Source organism: Ruditapes philippinarum, unplaced genomic scaffold (assembly GCF_026571515.1).
Source record: "Ruditapes philippinarum isolate M1 unplaced genomic scaffold, ASM2657151v2 ctg111_1_1_1_1, whole genome shotgun sequence".
Lineage (NCBI taxonomy): Eukaryota > Metazoa > Mollusca > Bivalvia > Venerida > Veneridae > Ruditapes > Ruditapes philippinarum.
In genome coordinates, this window is record NW_026856776.1 from 243680 (window position 1) to 262512 (window position 18833).

The 18833-nt window shown below is 33.6% G+C and overlaps 1 protein-coding gene across 1 annotated transcript; it reads left to right on the forward strand.

Annotated features, from left to right (window-relative positions):
• Positions 1 to 6633: 6633 nt before the first annotated feature.
• Positions 6634 to 17987, forward strand: LOC132747679 (PEST proteolytic signal-containing nuclear protein-like). The gene is made up of 5 exons (XM_060737122.1): positions 6634 to 6681; positions 9324 to 9541; positions 11986 to 12057; positions 13226 to 13281; positions 16333 to 17987. The coding sequence occupies exons 1-5, from the start codon at positions 6651 to 6653 to the stop codon at positions 16466 to 16468; spliced, it is 513 nt and encodes a 170-aa protein (XP_060593105.1). The 5' UTR covers positions 6634 to 6650; the 3' UTR covers positions 16469 to 17987.
• Positions 17988 to 18833: the final 846 nt, after the last annotated feature.

Here is an 18833-nt window from a genome sequence, read left to right on the forward strand (position 1 = left end):
TGTAACATTATCCAACAATTGAAAATAAGGTTTAGGTGTGGTAAATTGTAAGCAAAAATGTATACACTTACTTTTCTCACCATTGGTTGATGCTTGAGGGTCCACTGTTACTGCTTCGTTTTTATCCAAAAGCGGTATGGCTGGTGCAGGTGTGGCCATTTTAATTTCTGTGGACAACATTTAAAAAGAAAATAAAACACATTTTGTTACACAGTAGAGTGAACATAAATTAGTGATAAGTAATTTTTAATACTTGTACATGTAGTTTAAAAGGTTTTTATATAACATTTGATATTTCATGAAATACTAGTTCATGTAGTTGAAAATATGTTACCTTGTTTTTTATGTTTGGTCTTTCAATTAATTTCTGAACACCACTGAACGAAAGGAGATCTTCCGATACCTACGTAAAACAAATATTAAATGGTAAATTCTCTAACTCTGTTTAATTTCAAAACTATTCACAGGAACAAATGAAAGTGCAACGTATTTAATTTCATATACCTTTTCTACCTTATAAAAGCTGGTACAAAACTAAATAAATTGAACCGCTCTGATTGATCGAACAGGATATGTCACATTAATTCAAAATACAAATAAGGACGTTTAGTTATCACTGAAACACATTAAGTTATAGAAATATACGTAAATCTAAATATAATTACATACATATCCTAAAACATTTTGTTTTACATTGTTCTTATATTTGTTTTTGTTTTTCCTTTTTGTATATTGGCATGTGTTTAGTATAAATTATGAATCCTATAAAAATAAGAATTTGGGTCTATATAGCTAAGATTGGAAATTCAAGTTTGTTTGTTACACTATACAATGCGATGTCTTTTTCACCTATTGTTTTTAAGTATTTTTTATGTAAATTGTAGTTACAAAATTTGTTTCTAAAATGTTTTAAATGAATATTCATTTATTTGAATTCCTTATTTTATGTGTGGTAGTCTGCTCCTTTAAAATAAAATTTGATAAGGTAGTTTACATTAATTTTAATAATTTCTAAATTGTGACTTTTGTGTTTGATTCTTTACCATGTCAAATTGTATTACAATATGAATCAAGTAATATGTTGATTTTCTCTATTATATACAGGAGTTTCGACATTTTACTTTTTTAATTCGTTAAGTTATATTTATTCAGTTATCGTGGTTTCTCCAAAGTTTTTATATTTTAGTAATACTATTTATATCAATAGTTTCAAAACAATCATTTGAGTTGTTAAATGAAATAAATTTAAATAAAATTCACTTACCGATATAGTCAACTTATTCAAAATAATGCAGGAATAAAGTATTTGCCTTTGAACTATTTATTATAGGACAAAGCTTATATATATTCAACGTTGTTTTATCAAATCAGTGTATCGTATCGAGGCAACGTCATTCTGTCTGCAGATAAAATGGTTTTGGACTACATGGACTAAAGAATTCTTAAAATTATCTGTAGAACTCGAGAAGGCCAACCTACTGATTAAATATTGAATTATAGTATGCCTGTTATTTATTACAAATCACTATGATAGAAAAAAACGGCATTGTTTAACAGTGACCTGACCGATTGATGTTGATAACCGTTTATCATCAGGAAAATCATTAAATTTATTAATGAAGCATACCACAATGAAGTGTATGCATAGCTTATTTTTATAATATGATTGAAATATAGATATATTTTGACACGCATAAATACCATTAGTGCGTAGATCTATATTACATTGTGCAATGAACACACATTTCATGACTAAGTATTAAATTTGAAAAAGTCAAATGCCCCCCCACCTCCACCCATTCCTCTCCACGAAAAATAATATCTTTCAACCGACACAAACCCCAGAGCATATGGAAACATATAATGAGTGTGTCAATGAACAATTCAAGATGGATTTTGAAATTATCGATTATGACTCAACATTTATTGAAACATGGAATTTGTTTTACATTGCCTGCTCAAATATACAGTTCAATTCATTGTAGAAAACAGGCATTAAACACAAACACAACAAACACATATAAGTAAATGGACAAACTAATTTTCTTAGTATCAATACAATAAATTATTTACAAACTTCAACAACAAAAGAGGGGAACCCCGTTTACATTACTGTATGTACCACTAAAAACATTGCGCATCACATTAATGCATAGTAACAAAAGTCTTTGCAGATTTGCAAAATAATTCTTTGTTTAAATTTTAATGCTTTAATTACAAATTATTTCACACTTATCACTACTTTCTTCAGGTAACAAGCATCGAACATTCTGTACAGCCATTATTTAAAATATATAAAATTTATGTTTTCCATTTCAAAAGAAGTAAAAAAATTGTTTTTGAGGCATTATGTGCCTTTTAATGAAAAATAATAAGAAAGCCAAATTAATTTTAACTTTCACGTGAATGACAAGGGTTTATTTTATGCTTTTGAGTGGATCACTGATTTATCCGTGAAATTTTTATTTGATAATTTCACAGATATATTGACCTTAGACTCATTCATTTTTCGGAGGTATTTCGTTAGTTTCCGTAATTTATTATGATTTACGCTTCAGATTTTAATGATAATCTCGATGTGTTTATCAATAAATTCTGCTCGATGTCCTAATACAATGTAGTAAAAAATGAACGCAGGAATTGGAATCACATAGTTGCAAATTAGAATGTTGGACAAACTATGGTTTTGTAGTTTTTGATTTTTGATTTGTTAATTATACGAAAGAAGAGTTGATAAAGTGTTGAATTTTAAGTTTTGTGTATTGTAATTGTCATCAAAATAAAACTCTAATAAAGAAATAATAATGTGATGTAACCCAATGTATGTTTTCTTACATAACCTTGATACTTATTCAGTCGTAAATGTCTTATTTGTTTGGTTATGTTTTACTTATGATATGTTGTACCTGAACCTTTACCCCTTTGGCTTCCTGTCCCAAAGAGTGTCTTTTTTTTATTTTTGCAATGCCCAAATGGTAATATCATCGCACAACATTCTGTCTTATCACAAATATTTTAGCGTAGTTAAGGAAATAAACAGTAAGTTTATATTAATTACACACATGCACGCCAATAAGAACTTTTTTGGAAGCCAGTTCCAGTTGGTGTGCACGAGTGTAGTTATAATATCATGCAGAATTTAGCTCTTTGTATAGAAATTAATTTGAATTGTGAAAATTCTCCATGAATGTATAAGAGCACGTTGAATTTTGACGCTTTTCTACCATTCTATGAAAGCAAGGTGAAGTCCTTAAATGATGAATTACAAGAAGAAAATGATAGAAATAAAATGAAATCGACATTTAAACACTTATAACACAACATTTTGAAGGATCTAAAATGTACTACTCAACCTTTGCTAAGCACCAAGAGTATTTTGGTACCTAAGAAATGTTGTATGTCAAATATTAGACTTATTTCTGTTCTAAGATTTATAAACATCATTAAGGAATTTGTTAATTTCATGTTTATTTGTTTTGATTGTAATGAATTTGTGTTTAAGACGGATATGGTGGAATAAGTGAAAAACTCATTTTTGCCCCCAAAAAGCTATGCAAATAAATGATTTTGCTTTAATAGCGAGTATGTGACCCAGTCTTGTCAATGACAGCTTGGCACCGTCGATGCATACTCCTTATTAGGTTTCTTAGGAAAGCTTGTGTGATGGTATTCCACTCGTCGACAAGGTCGGCACCAAACTCCTGGGTGATGCTTCTTAGCTTGATCTGACGGGCTGATATACGGACCTTCAGCTCATTCAATACATGCTCAATGGGATTTAGATCCGGTGCAGGCCAGTCCAAACCTTTAATTCCCTGTCTTCACGACATTGGCTGTATGGGGGGGGGGGGGCATTATCATCCATCGAAAGAACCCATTACCAATTGCACCAGCATTCAACCTTACCTGGGTGTTTATGATCTCATCTCGATACCTCTGGGCAGTCAATGTGCCTCTGTCGATGACAATGAGGTCGGTATGTCCATCCCAGCTGATTCAATCCGGATCATTATTGATCCGCCGCCATAGCGCTTGTGTTCCGCAATGTTTGCTATATTGAACCGTTCCACTGACCATCGCCATACTCTAGCACGCCTATCTGTGTAGTCCAGGCAGTAATTTGACTCGTCGGTGAAGAGGACAGGCCGTCAGTTCATCCTGCTCCAACCAACATGGTCAATGGCCCAATCTTATCGGAGCCGGCAGTGGTCTATAGACAGCGGGATCCGTATACATGGTCTTCTCGATCGCACGTCACTTTCATGCAAACGGGTACTTTATATGGTTTGTGTTGACACACGCACCCCTGAAGCATTTTTTAGGTCAGAACGAAGTTGGGTTGCAGCTGCAAAACGGTTTCTTCCTGCCTGGATGACCAGAAAACGATCCTCAGCCTCAAAAGTTACCCTTGTTCTGCCACAACCACGTCGTCTAACAGGTGTACCATGCTGTTGGAACCTCTCCCAGGCTCGGATGATAACCGTATGGTCCACACCAAACACCTCATCAACCTCACGATTTCGAGCCCCTTGCTCACCATACCAACTGCCCGCCACAACTCTGCTTCTAACATTTGCATTCGCCATTATTCAATCTTAAATGTTCAATATTTCAATGAAAATGAAAATTGAACACCCTACACGTGTCGGTACGTACGTGTATGCTGTGTCTAATAAACATTATCAAAATATAGGGCTTGCACTAATTGCACGTGGAAATAGCCTGTCATTCAAGGTTATGTGTACACAGGGTACACTCTCGATACATTACTATGTAAATATCTTAACATTATATGATGTAGAATGCACGATGCTATATATGTGGAAAACTTGGTGTTTAGCAAACTTTGAGTAGTATAATATAATCACTGTTTGAGTACACTGGTATTGTAGGTTTGTCATTGGCACAATATTGCACAAACAACACTCTTGTAATATTGAAGGAGTTTATATAGTAAGCCTACAAGCTGGACTGTAAGTCGGAAGTTCGAAAAATATGGATTATGATGGAGGGCAGCTAACGAGTGTGTTTACACAATCATGATGCTCATGGAATTTGGAATTTGATTTTCAAAGGTAGAAATGAATAAAACCCTACTGAAAAAGGTACATTCAAACCCAGCCTACAACATTTTAAGTACACACAAGAAATATAATAGTTTCTTAATCGATTCTTGAATTCAAGCTCTATATATGTCCCTGACTTATTCAGTCAATTTAGATATTCTTTATGTAAAAAAAATCATCAATAGAATCAGTTGACAACAAAATATTAAGAATTGAAAGATGCTTTACACGAAAAACGTGTAGGAAACACGGGATATAATTGTTGTTTTTCTTTTAATGGTTAAGGCTCTATTCTTCAAAATTTTGAACAACAACGATTATTAAATACGAAAAACAGGTCTTAATCCGTGCTTTTTGAGCATTTTCTTTAAAAAGTGGATAATATCGATATCTCCACTTCGAGTTTCAGATTGTTGTTGTTTTCTTGTGTATTGTTTTTTTTTTTATTATTATTATTTAACAAAAATGTATCTAACTGATCTGAGGTAGCTGTGGTGTTGTATCTGCCATCTATTTCCATTATTGATTGATGCTCCTTTAGATAATATTGAATTAATTGTGCTGCAGCTGTCTTACGTGAATGCTAGCGTGTTTTATTATGTCGGGAAAACTTACATCGTAATCAATTAAGAAAAAAAATTGAAATGGATTTTTTTTAAAAGCTATGTTACACTACAGATGAGAATGAAATAAAATGCTGTGAATATAAACATTGCAAAATTATGAACTTGCAATTTCAGTTTATAATTTATTTATTAATTTTTCAATTATATCAATGGTTTCACAGCCTACATAAACATTGTAATATATCTGAATTTTCTCTTTAATAAATTATTTATAGAACACTAATAGAAGTCGTCATTATGAATAATATAAAATATAAAAAATTAGGAATAATGTAAAATTTCCATGAAAGAGTTTTAGTTCGCTTTTACTTACTAAACATTTATTTTATGCACAATAGTTAACTGTAAATATTATTATTCTAACAAATATCATTTAATTGTAAATGAGGTTCAGTAGAGGTGATTGTGAGGAAAAATACTAAACTAAAAAGTCTCGTTATTATCTGCACTTCTTTCGTTGACTTTATTACTCCCAGTATCATAACTCTAGCAACAATTAGAAAACATTATTTGATCGGACATTATGCCTACTACAGTAGTTTCTGTAGACAAAATTGCACATTGTAAAATACATTTTATGTAGTGAAAATAAAGAATTGAATTATATAACATTTTAATATTTTATATGCACTTCTAAACAAATTTTTGTTTCCTAATCTTGCATTTGACCTCCTGGGAATTCTGTAAAAACTGTAGAAATAAAAAAAAAAAACTACTGGAAAAAATGGAATATGAAAGGATTGAAAGCAGATAAAAGTATAAAATGTAATGAATTACAAAATTCATTCCGTTCATATTCCATGACAAAATGCCGAGGCCTGATTTATTATTGTTGTAAGTATATCTAAAATGTTCCCCCGCTATTTTTGCATGCACTCGTCCTGGTTAAGAGGGGTCTAATTATTTAATCTTTCCGGCATTTAAAAACTGATTGGGTTTAATTCTTAAAAAATTCAAAATGGCTGACGAAGGTACAAAATATGTCAATGGTAAGACAGAATTAGAAGTTTTAACATTAAATTCCTAGGAATAAGCCTGTAAATTTATGCAGTAGGAAAATCTGCAGTTTTGACATATATGTTGGCAAATTAAAATTTGAAGGAAGAGAAAGTTGTAATTTTATTGTGTGTCTGAAAAAGATTTTTTTAAATCAAGGGAGATAAATTTGGGCCCTAATATGAAAAAGGCAAAGCCTCAAAGCGAGCTCGATGTACTTTTAACGTGAAATAGTATGAAATAATCGCTCATTTTTATTTCAAATGCAGTGACGAGTGCGTGTGACGTCACACGTACTGTGTTAAATATGGCTCCGCCCCTGTCATTAAATGAATAACAGAGTTTTTAAAACGTTGATAAAACTTTGTTTGTTTATTTTATTTCACTCTATAATTTTTCAAGTGAAATAAAGATTATTAAAAGTGAAATAAATTTTAAACGTTTGCGACATTATAATAGCGTACTTGATTTGATTGTTTTGCACGTGCTGTTTGGCGCTACATTGTGACGTCACGTAAACAATACTTTAAACGTCTGTACAGCGTTAACGACTGAATAAAAGATATTGGTGTTCGGATTCATTTTCTTAGTTAGACCATTTTCTTTCATTCTAGATAGTTTTCACAACAAAATTCGACAAAAAAATTGTTTTTATTTATCAGATTTTTCAAACAAAATGGCGCCTTCAATTTTCATTTTAAAACTGTCATTCGATATTTTATACACAGCTTCCGTTATTCTGGTTCCCTGTCCAATTATGGTTCCCATAGACGTGCGCGGGTGACCAGTCTACACATCCGTTTTCAGTCAGAATTCCTCAGTTTTTATCGTTATCTTTAAATTCGAAAAGTTGCGATGTGTCCAATTCGGTACTTCGGACGAAAGTTTTCAAAACCATCACTTAGCAGGTACTCGCGTTACCGTAAAGCTCGCTTTGCGAGCAGGCCCTTCGGGCCAGCTCGTCGAGCTCGCTACTAAACACTGCTAAGGAATAAAGGATTTCTAGGGAGGCACAAAGGACCTTTAAATACCCCTAAGGTCATTCTTATAATATATTGTAGTATGTTTAGTGACAAAAAAATTATTATTTTAAGAAAAAAATATAAATTTGGTAATAAAATTTAAACTTTCGATTAGTTGCCACAGACGTTTAGACGTTGACTGGTGAAAATCAGGAAATGCACAAATTTGACACGTGATAAAATCTGCACAAGAGTCAATTTGCGACATGGGATTCTCAGCTATGCAATAATAATTACCTTAAATCCACCCCTTATTACCTATCAAATCCTACATAATATTATGTTCAATTGAAACTTAATAAAAATGTCAACAGGTAGTAAAAGCCGTGTATGAAGTGCTACACAGCTTGTGCACTGAAGTGCGACATCAGTGAATGCAATTTGACAGCGCTAAAAATACTCTACACAAATGATGAGAATTACATACTTGAGGTGTCAATTATTGATTGCTTTTAAAGGATTATAAATTAATATAATACGACTTTGATTTACTTGTAGTACCTGTACATTTGTTATTTCTTTTTCCATTAAATATTCCTAGAACAGTTTGGTAGATAATTTTTTATACTTTATACATTTAATCAGAAAAGCTGCTGCTTATTTTATTTTTTCACAGTAAAGACGCAATTCATTTTTTTTTTATTTGTTTTGTTTTTTTCTTTTGTTGTTGGTTTTTTTTTTGGGGGGGGAATATGACCAGGGCTGCAGGTAACATGCATATTTGAGTAATTACCCATTTAAAATGTAAAAAAAAAAACGCAATAGAAATAATAACTAAGGGTAAGAAAAAGTAAATAAATTCTTATTTATGCAAACTACACTGGAACTGGTGGGTAAAGACTAAAGACGTAAGTTATACTTAACGCTGTACATCAGGCAGATCATACTGTTTCAGACTGTTTTAACCTTAAAATTATATCAGGCAGCTTGGAAATCTCCTAGGACAATACACCATAAAGTATAGTAGTAAGTAGCTTTTTTATTACTATACAAAACCTACAACAGTCTACAATTAAGGTCAGAAATTCTGGGTATAAAAAAGAAATTGTGACAATGTGCTTTAAAACCCATATTGGTTAGAGAGGGTAGGGTAAAAATACAGAAATAACTCTAAGAAAATAGAAAAAACCCAAAAGACCACAAAACATGGGGTAATTACCCAATATATACAAAATGTTATCTGTAGCCCTGTATGACATTTATAACTAGGCATTTTTTCTGTGGTAAATATTATCAATTTAGACCTGAGAATCTACACAAAATGACCTTCAAATTGTTCAATACAGTAATTATTGGAACACAAAAATGATTCATGTAGTCAAATGACACTTGAAAAAAATGATTTGACTCGTGAAAATTTTGGCCAAAGAGTCTTTGACTCGTGAACTTCTGACCTTACTGAGAGCCCTGACTGGTTTTCACATTTTTACATATCTGAAAAAAATACCCTTTACTATCAAGTCTCAATAAAGTAAAGATTGCAGACTCCAAAATGGAACACAATGACTAACAGATTGACAAACAGTTGGACATGTAACTAAAGATGTAAAAGTAATTCTTTTGATTGTCATCCATCTAACATAGTTTCAATTTTCTCAGTTTCTACTCAGCAGGGTCTACAGCTGATAATAATGTTAGTCCACAGAAACGTAAAGCTGAGGTTCTGGAGAACACAGATGCCCCAAACAAAAAAGCCACCAAAGTTGCACCAGCAGTGCTTGGCAGTGGAAAGATTTCAATGACACTGGGAAAGAAACCAGGAATAAATATGAACATTGGAGGGACGAAAAAATTAGGAGCTGCTCCAATCAAGATGTCATTAGCCACACAGGTATTTCTTGTAACCCTGCTGCATTTTTTTAGCTCACCTGTCACAAAGTGACAGGGTGAGCTTTTGTGATCGCTTTTCGTCCGTCGTCCGTCCGTCGTCCGTCCGTAAACTTTTACTTTAAATGACATCTCCTCATAAACCACTAAGCCAATTTCATCCAAACTTCACAGGAATGTTCCTTTGGTGGTCACCTTAAAAAATTGTTCATAGAATTTAATTCCATGCAGAACTCTGGTTGCCATGGCAACCAAAAAAAAAACTTTAAATATCTTCTTTTAAAAAACCCAAAGAGCTAGAGCTTAGATATTTGGCATGAAACATCTCTAGTGAGTGTCTACCAACTTTGTTCAAATAAAAGCCCTGGGGTCAAAATTGGCCCCGCCCCATGGGGTCATTGATTTTCCCTATATGCATATAGTTAAAACTTAAAAAATCTTCTTTTAAGAACCGCTAGAGCTAAGATATTTAGCATGAAACATCTTCTAATAGGTGTCTACCAAGTTTGTTCAAATAAAAGTCCTGGGGTCAAAATTGGCCCCGCCCCAGGGGTCATTGATTTTCCCTATTTGCCTATAGTAAAAACTTAAAAAATCTTCTTTTAAAGAACCCAAAGAGCTAGAGCTAAGATATTTAGCCTGAAACATGTTCTAATGGGTGTTTACAAAGTTTGTTCAAACAAAAGCCCTGGGGTCAAAATTGGACCCACCCTGGGGGTCATTGATTTTCCTGATATGTGTATAGCAAAAACTTAAAAAACTTCTTTGAAAAAACCCATATAGCTAGAGTTTAGATATTAAGCATGAAACATCTTCTAGTGAGTGTCTACAAAGTTTGTTCAAATAAAAGCCCTGGGGTCAAAATTGGCCCGCCCCAGGGGGTCATTTATTTTCCCTATATGCATATATAGTAAAAACTTAAAAAATCTTCTTTTAAAGAACCCAAAGAGCTAGAGCTAAGATATTTAGCATGAAACATGTTCTAATGGGTGTCTACAAAGTTTGTTCAAATAAAAGCCCTTGGGTCAAAATTGGCCCCGCCCCGGGGGTCATTGATTTTCCTTATATGTGTATGGCAAAAACTTAAAAATCTTCTTTGAAAAAACCCAAATAGCTAGAGTTTAGATATTAAGAATGAAACATCTTCTAGTAAGTGTCTACAAAGTTTGTTCAAATAAAAGCCCTGGGGTTAAAACTGGCCCCGCCCCAGAGGTGTCATTGTTTTTAACTTTACATGTATGTGTATAGTAAAAACTTAAAAAATCTTCTTTTAAAAAACCCAATGAGCTAGAGGTTAGATTTTAAGCAGGAAACATCTTTTTGTTGGTGTCTACCAAGTTTGTCCAAACAAAAGCACTTGGGTTTAAATTGGCACTGCCAAAGGGGGGGGGGGGGGGGCGGAGGTCGTTGTTTTTCATTATATGTGTGTAGTAAAAACTTAACATCATGAAACATCTTCTAATAGGTGTCTTCCAAGTTTGCTCAAATAAAAGCCCTGGGGTTTAAACTGGCCCCGCTCCGGGGGCCTATATACAGGTGAGCGACCTCAGGGCCATCATGGCCCTCTTGTGTTATTGTATATTTGGCTTACCTTGCTTGACTTTGTTATGTTCTCATGAGTGTTTGAGCAGTGGCGGCACCAAGGGATTAACGCATCTGATAATTGCTGGTGGCATGGGTTCAAACCTCTTCAGGGGCGATTTGTTGTTTCCTTCAGCAAGATTTAACTTTACCCTCATTGCTCAGTACTGGTAAGGTTGGTTTCCAGGTACAGATTTGACAGTGTGTCTATAAGCTTATAGCTTCCTAAACACAGTCACAATCTTTATCAAACTAAAATAAATTCTTTATAAGGTTTGAGCAAACAACAGTGTAAGAACCATGTGAGGCTGTAATGATTTGTAAACTGGCATGACTTGCTCTGATGGCAATTTGGCTAGGAGTTATGATTGCTAATAATCCTAACATTCAGAAAGACTTTGTTGTTTATCCTGTACAAGTTTGTAGGGTTTTATACACAAGAAGGTCCAAGGTCTGATTACATATTTTTTCACCAGGGCTTTGAAATAAGACAGCTTCAATGTTTTGAAGTTTGATTATTAACCAACTGAACTAATGTTGTTTTTTTTGGTGGGGGCGTTACATGTTGCAAATTAGTTAGAGGTAATATGGTGACTTCCAGCTTTACTGATGGCAAGTGGGGGTATGAATCACATTTAGTGATAGCTCTATTTGTATATTTCCAATGAAAATCTTGCAAAGTATATTTATAGTAGTGGGATGCCTCAACCCCACATCTATGACTAGGGAAATAAAGTTACATGTGCATGCAATTAAAAAAAAATTGTGTTAATTTTCTTAATGTGTAATTCAATAATTTCAATAGAGCACATAAGAAGTGAAGATTATCATAATGTGTAACAAGTTTCATATTTCTGTTCATTTCAGCCTACCAAGGAGGCATTACCAGTGGTGGAAAAAGCTAAACATGTAGCATCTGTGTTCAATGAAGAGAGTGAGGTATACAAGGAATACTGAATAATTTTTTTTCCATTTGTACCTTACCAGTAAAGGATGACCTCGGATGCACCTCTTTGCATTATTTCAGACACAAACTGGCACCTGAGTAGAACCAGCAACATTCCATAAGCAATATGTAGCTGGATAGCTTCCGCACATGAAAGAATACATAGTCTCTTTCAGGATTCAAACTAACAGCTGTAGAGGTGTGGTTTGAAGTCAACGACCTCTTACCACAAGGCCCCAGAATGATGCCCATTTATTCTTGCTAGGAAATCATTCAAAATTAGCCTCTGTAAAATTTAATTTTGACTAAAATAGCTTTAAATTTCTGGATGTAAAGAATGCCCTTGCCTGTCTCAGTTTGATGATTATTTTGTCAGAGTTTATAAAGGCATTCTATTGTGTAATCCGCTTCATGAAATAGGAATTTGAATTCTGGTTTTATCAAAGACCAGAAATAGAATAACTCAGTTTTCTAAATCACTTATTCTTACTAAGGCGAGTTATCAAACCTTGAACTTATTCACTTATCAATACATGTTCATATTTCATTTGATTTGAGGATAAAACATATATTTGCTACATGTTTGTTATATGACTTTTAAGCCGTAGCCTGCTGAATTTCTTAAATGGACTTGTTCAGCTTCCATTTTTGGAACTGAGTCCCATTATCAATTTTGGGGATATTAAGATGAAAATCTGAGTTTGTCAGTCAACAGTTTAGAGCCTGTTCAGACTTCATAGGGAGTTCAGGCTGGCCTAGCTCTATGCTAGTGGCAAAGAGTAATTGCTTTGGATGCCAGAAAGATTATGGATTAAGCACTGATATGCTCCAAGAAACAGATTCAAGAGTGATTCAGTCAAGCTAGAATAAGCTACATGCATGTGACAACTAAAATGGGCCAGAACTGGATTATTTTCTGGAATGAGGGGCTCAAAACTGGATTTTTTACCGACTGGAAATTCAACGCATATTTGGCACATTTGGCATAAAGAATTTATTTTAATCCGGTCGGGATATCACATGTACATCTTACCTATCATCAAAATGGTTTCATCGAAATGGAGTCAACTTTTAAATATATGCCTAGATTTATTTATCACATTTCTACATGAATTATAATCAATTATTTACAGAAGACATTATTTTATTTTGTATTTATAGAGTGATGAAGAAGAGATGCCAATGGAGGCAAAGATGAGGATGAGAAATGTGGGAAGGTAAATTTACCCATGAGGCTCTGCTGCATTGTTTTGACACCCTTATACACATTTCATACCAGTTCTTGTTCAATACTTGTATTATCTTAAGATCAGATGTATCACATTCATATAAACACATCAAATACAAATATGACAATTTGTATCATCAACAAACACAATCAAAATAGTTTTGTCTACCCATATGCTACATGTAGCACAATAATCATTACAGTAGTAATTAATATTTAATTATCATCAAGCAAATATTCAAACATTAAGGTAATATTACCTATATGAAAACATTATTGTACAATTACATATACAAATAACACACAAATTGAGAGGGTTGGGAGGGTAAATTTCAAACTCAACATGAGATCTACTTGTCACCCATATACAGAATTAACAAAAATATAAATAAATAAAGAGAGGTGGAAAAAAGACAAAAATGTTATAGCCAAAGATATAAGCGACCAATAGAAAGTTGTTCATTGCCTACATAGACAATAAACTAAAATCAACTAATGAGTTATAAAGGTCAACTTCATTCAACCATATAATTAAGTTATTTTTAGTTAAAAAAAAAATGATGAGAATATTGTCTGTTTTCCAAATAAGATGGAATATATTTCACTGAGTGGACACCAGATACAGTATTTTCATGAGTGGCTAGGCCTGTGTTCACTAGTGAAATGTATTTCAGTCTTACATGCAAAAGAAACAAATTTTCTATTTATTTCATGCTTTTTAGTGATTTTGAGTCATTTTTAGCTCACCTGTCACATAGTGACAGGGTGAGCTTTTGTGATCGCTTTTCGTCCGGCGTCCGTCCGTCTGTCGTCCGTCCGTAAACTTTTACTTTAAATGACATCTCCTCATAAACCAGTAAGCCAATTCCATCCAAACTTCACAGGAATGTTCCTTTGGTGGTCACCTTTAAAAATTGTTCAAAGAATTTAATTCCATGCAGAACTCTGGTTGCCATGGCAACCAAAAGAAAAAACTTTAAATATCTTCTTTTAAAAAACCCTATGAGCTACAGCTTAGATATTTGTCATGAAACATCTTCTAATGAGTGTCTACCAAGTTTGTTCAAATAAAAGCCCTGGGGTGAAAATTGGCCCCGCCCCAGGGGGTCATTGAATTTCCCTATATGCATATAGTAAAAACTTAAAAAATCTTCTTTTAAAGAACCCAAAGAGCTAGAGCTAAGAAATGTAGCATGAAACATCTTCTAATGAGTGTCTACCAAGTTTGTTCAAATAAAAGCCCTGGGGTCAAAATTGGCCCCGCCCCAGGGGGTCATTGATTTTCCCTATATGCATATAGTAAAAACTTAAAAAATCTTCTTTTAAAGAACTCAAAGAGCTAGAGCTAAGATATTTAGCATGAAACATGTTCTAATGGGTGTCTACCAAGTTTGTTCAAATAAAAGCCCTGGGGTCAAAATTGGCCCCGCCCCCGGGGGTCATTGATTTTCCTTATATGTGTATAGCAAAAACTTAAAAAATCTTCTTTGAAAAAACCCAAATAGCTAGAGTTTAGATATTAAGCATGAAACATCTTCTAGTGAGTGTCTACCAAGTTTGTTCAAATAAAAGCCCTTGGGTCAAAATTGGCCCCGACCCAGGGGGTCATTGATTTTCCCTATATGCATATAGTAAAAACTTTAAAAAATCTTCTTTTAAAGAACTCACAGAGCTAGAGCTAAGATATTTAGCATGAAACATGTTCTAATTGGTGTCTACCAAGTTTGTTCAAATAAAAGCCCTGGGGTCAAAATTGGCCCTGCCCAAGGGGTGTCATTGGTTTTAACTATATGTGTATAGTAAAAACTTGAAAAATCTTCTTTGAAAAAAACCCAATGAGCTAGAGCTTAGATGTTTAGCATGAAACATCTTCTTATCGGCGTCTACCAAGTTTGTTCAAATAAAAGCCCTTGGGTTAAAATTTGCCCTGCGGGGGGGGGGGGGGGGGTGGGGGGGGGGCGGAAGGAGGGGGGCGGGTAGATTGTTGTTTTTCATTATATGTGTGTAGTAAAAACTTAACATTGTGAAGCATCTTTTAATGGGTGTCTACCAAGTTTGTTCAAATAAAAGCCCTGGGGTTTAAACTGGTCCCGCTGCGGGTGCCTTTATACAGGTGAGCGACCTCAGGGCCATCATGGCCCTCTTGTTACTTGTTTTACCGTGTAATGTATGCGTTCTTCTTCATGATGTCATCACATGATGACATCATCATACCAATGTTGAAAGTTAGTTCAATAAAATTTCAGCATTTTGTTACATTTTTAGTTCGACTATTCGCAGAATAATCCAGCTAATAGAGTCACCCATTTGTCGGCGTCTATGTGGTTAAGTTTTTTGTGTGTAAGCTAGTATCTCCATAACTACTAAAGGCTATGGATTGAAACTTCACACACTTGTTCTCTGTGATTATCTAACATGATTGGCACAAGTCCCATAACTCTGGTAGCTTTTTTGCATAATTATGCCCCTTTTTTGACTTAGAAATTATTGGTTAAGTTTTTGTGTGTAAGCTGTTATCTCCATAACTACTTAAAAGTTTTTGAATTTTATTGTGACACTTGTATGCATTCATAATAACCAAGCAATCAAGTGATTTATTGATAAAACATCTTAATATCAAGCTTTGTACCTTTTCGGACAATTTTATGTTTTCATATAGGTAAGCATTATTATACTCAATGAAACACCCTTGTGACAACTTTTTCGAATAGTCGAGCGTCGCTGTCCTCTGACAGTTCTTGTTAACATAATGTATGCAGTTATTTACTTGCTTCTCCTAAAGAAGCAAAATTTACATACAATGGAATTTATTCCTGTTGATAAATCTATTTTAACATGAAATATTATTTTCATCCGTCCGCATTCAAATATAGTCTGGCTACAGTGAAAATTATCAAATATAATTTCACTGTGAAAATTAACAAATATAATTTCACTTTCCACTGCAAAGCATGTAATAAAAGATTTATTATGAAATACATGGAGAAGAAAAATTAATTTGTATTTAAAAGAATTATCTTTTTTTACTTTTTTGTTTCAGAGAAACCAAAACTGCTGCTGGACCAAATTCATTTGGAAAGGGAAATTTAGGTTTTTGTGACAGAACTAGAATGATAGAGAGAGAGTTGAAAAAACAAATGGAAGAATTAGGGGAGCAAGCCGATTCTAAAGGATAGTGAAAACACGATCGTCTATAGAGATTGGTTTTAACAGCAGAGCTATTTTTGTGTACAGCGATCAAATCTCGTTATTGCTTATTCTAAGGGATATACAAGTGTTCACTGTTTAGTAGTTAATTGATTCTCTTGGAGATAATTCAAGTTTAAGGAGGTCAATGATCACATAGGTTATTTATTTACTCTTTAGCTGGTTAAGTTACGATGTGGAAATACTGGCGAATTTCGCAAATTGACGAAAAAAATCGCAAAACTTTCCTCAATCGTAAATATCAACCAACCTGTCATTAAATTCTACCCTTGCAAGATTCGCTAATATTTTTTCTTTCTGGAATATCTGGAATTTATTTTAAATTCGCTAAGTTTTCGGTACGCATAAATATTGATTTATACAGTATACATTGAAATGTAACAGATTTTGTTATTGTGACACCAAAATTTAGAATTATTAGTTACATGTATTTTCACTGAGACAGTTTCAGCACAGAAGTAGTTTGCATGTTAAGCAATGAGTTATGTTAAGTCTTTGCCAAAATTGAATTCACTAGAATTGTTAAGCTTTAGATTTTAATTGTGACATTAATAGTTTTGAAGGATGGCTCAAAGCTTGTGTTCAAAGATGAGGTGACAGTATTTATTTAGTGAACTACTGCTGTATGTAAAATAGTGATAAAACAAACATAAAATCCTTAGCCTGCTGACTGGCTACAGAATCTATCCCTGTGACTAGTGCAGACCAAGATCAGCCAGCACATTCCTGACATCTGATCATGGTGAGCACTATTCAGTCAGTACTTATTCTGAAATTTCCCTAAAAAAAGATTTTTGGGTCAATTTTCAAAAATATAATAATTATTCTGGAAATAATGCAGTGAGCAAATGACCTGAAATTTTGCATATAAGTTATTGTTCTAGACCTACATCAAATGGAACATTATTCTTGAAAAATTCTTTCCATTCCTGACACGTAAAAAAAACACTGTCATTGGAATCGTTTTAAGAAAAGTAAATATTCTTAGGTTCCGAGTGTTTAAATTTTCTCTGTCTATATGACTCTTAATGCATTTTTTGCAAAAATACTAATGAATAATTCTTTTTTCATCATTATATTTCTACTCTATACAAGCAATATGAAGGCTATGTTGGCATATTTAAACTTTTAATAATTTTGTCGGAAAGTTTGTTGTTGACCAGCCTCATTCAATTCACACAATATTTACTGATTGAAACTATTAATTGAATTTTAATCAAAACATTGAAATAAATCCCGAAACGGTTGCTTTAAAGAAATAGGATTGAAAATATATGTATTTTACTGGAAAGAATTTTTTTCCTTTGAAAAAGAAATTTCTGATTAACAGAACTATTTAAGTTGGTGTGTACACACCTGTCATTGTTAATGAACTTGGGTTTATTTTGCAATTGGAAGCATTTTTTATATGAGCCATATTGGCTTGATGTTAATTTATGTATTTTATTTTACTTGTGTTTTTGTAGATCAAATAAATAAGTGAAATATATTTGAACTTATTATTTTTACTTTTATAATTCATTGAATTTATTAGAACCAAATATTCAGGTCATTCTATTCAGCGTGCAGGCAACACCTGATATTACATTAACCCTTGTGATCAATGCAGACCAAGATCAGCTATATAATCATGGTCTGCACTGTTCGCTTTTTAGTCAAGATAATTTTTAGCTCACCTGAGCATATGCTCAGGGTGAGCTATTAGGATCACTCTTCGTCCGTCGTCTGTCGTCCGTTGTCCGTTCACACTTTTAAAATGACATCTCCTCTGAAACCATAAGGCAGATCATAATGAAACTTCACAGGGATGTTCCTTGTGTGAAGCCTTAACAAAGTTGTTCAAAGAATTCCATTTCATGCAGAACTCTGGTTGCCATGGCAACCAAAAGAAAAAACTTTAAATATCTTCTTCTATAAAACCCAAAGAGCTAGAGCTTAGATATTTGGCATGAAACATCTTCTAGTGAGTTTCTACTAAGTTTGTTCAAATAAAAGCTCTAGGGTCAAAATTCGCCCTGCCCCAGGGGGTCATTGATTTTCCCTATATGCATATAGTAAAAACTTGAAAAATCTTCTTTTAAAGAACCCAAAGAGCTAGAGCTAAGATATTTGGCATGAAACATCTTCTAATGGGTGTCTACCAAGTTTGTTCAAATAAAAGCCCTGGGGTCAAAATTAGCCCCGCCCCAGGGGGTCATTGGTTTTCCCTATATGCATATAGTAAAAACTTAAAAAAATTTCTTTTAAAGAATGCAAAGAGCTAGAGCTAAGATATTTAGCATGAAACATGTTCTAATGGATGTCTACCAAGTTCGTTCAAATAAAAGCCCTGGG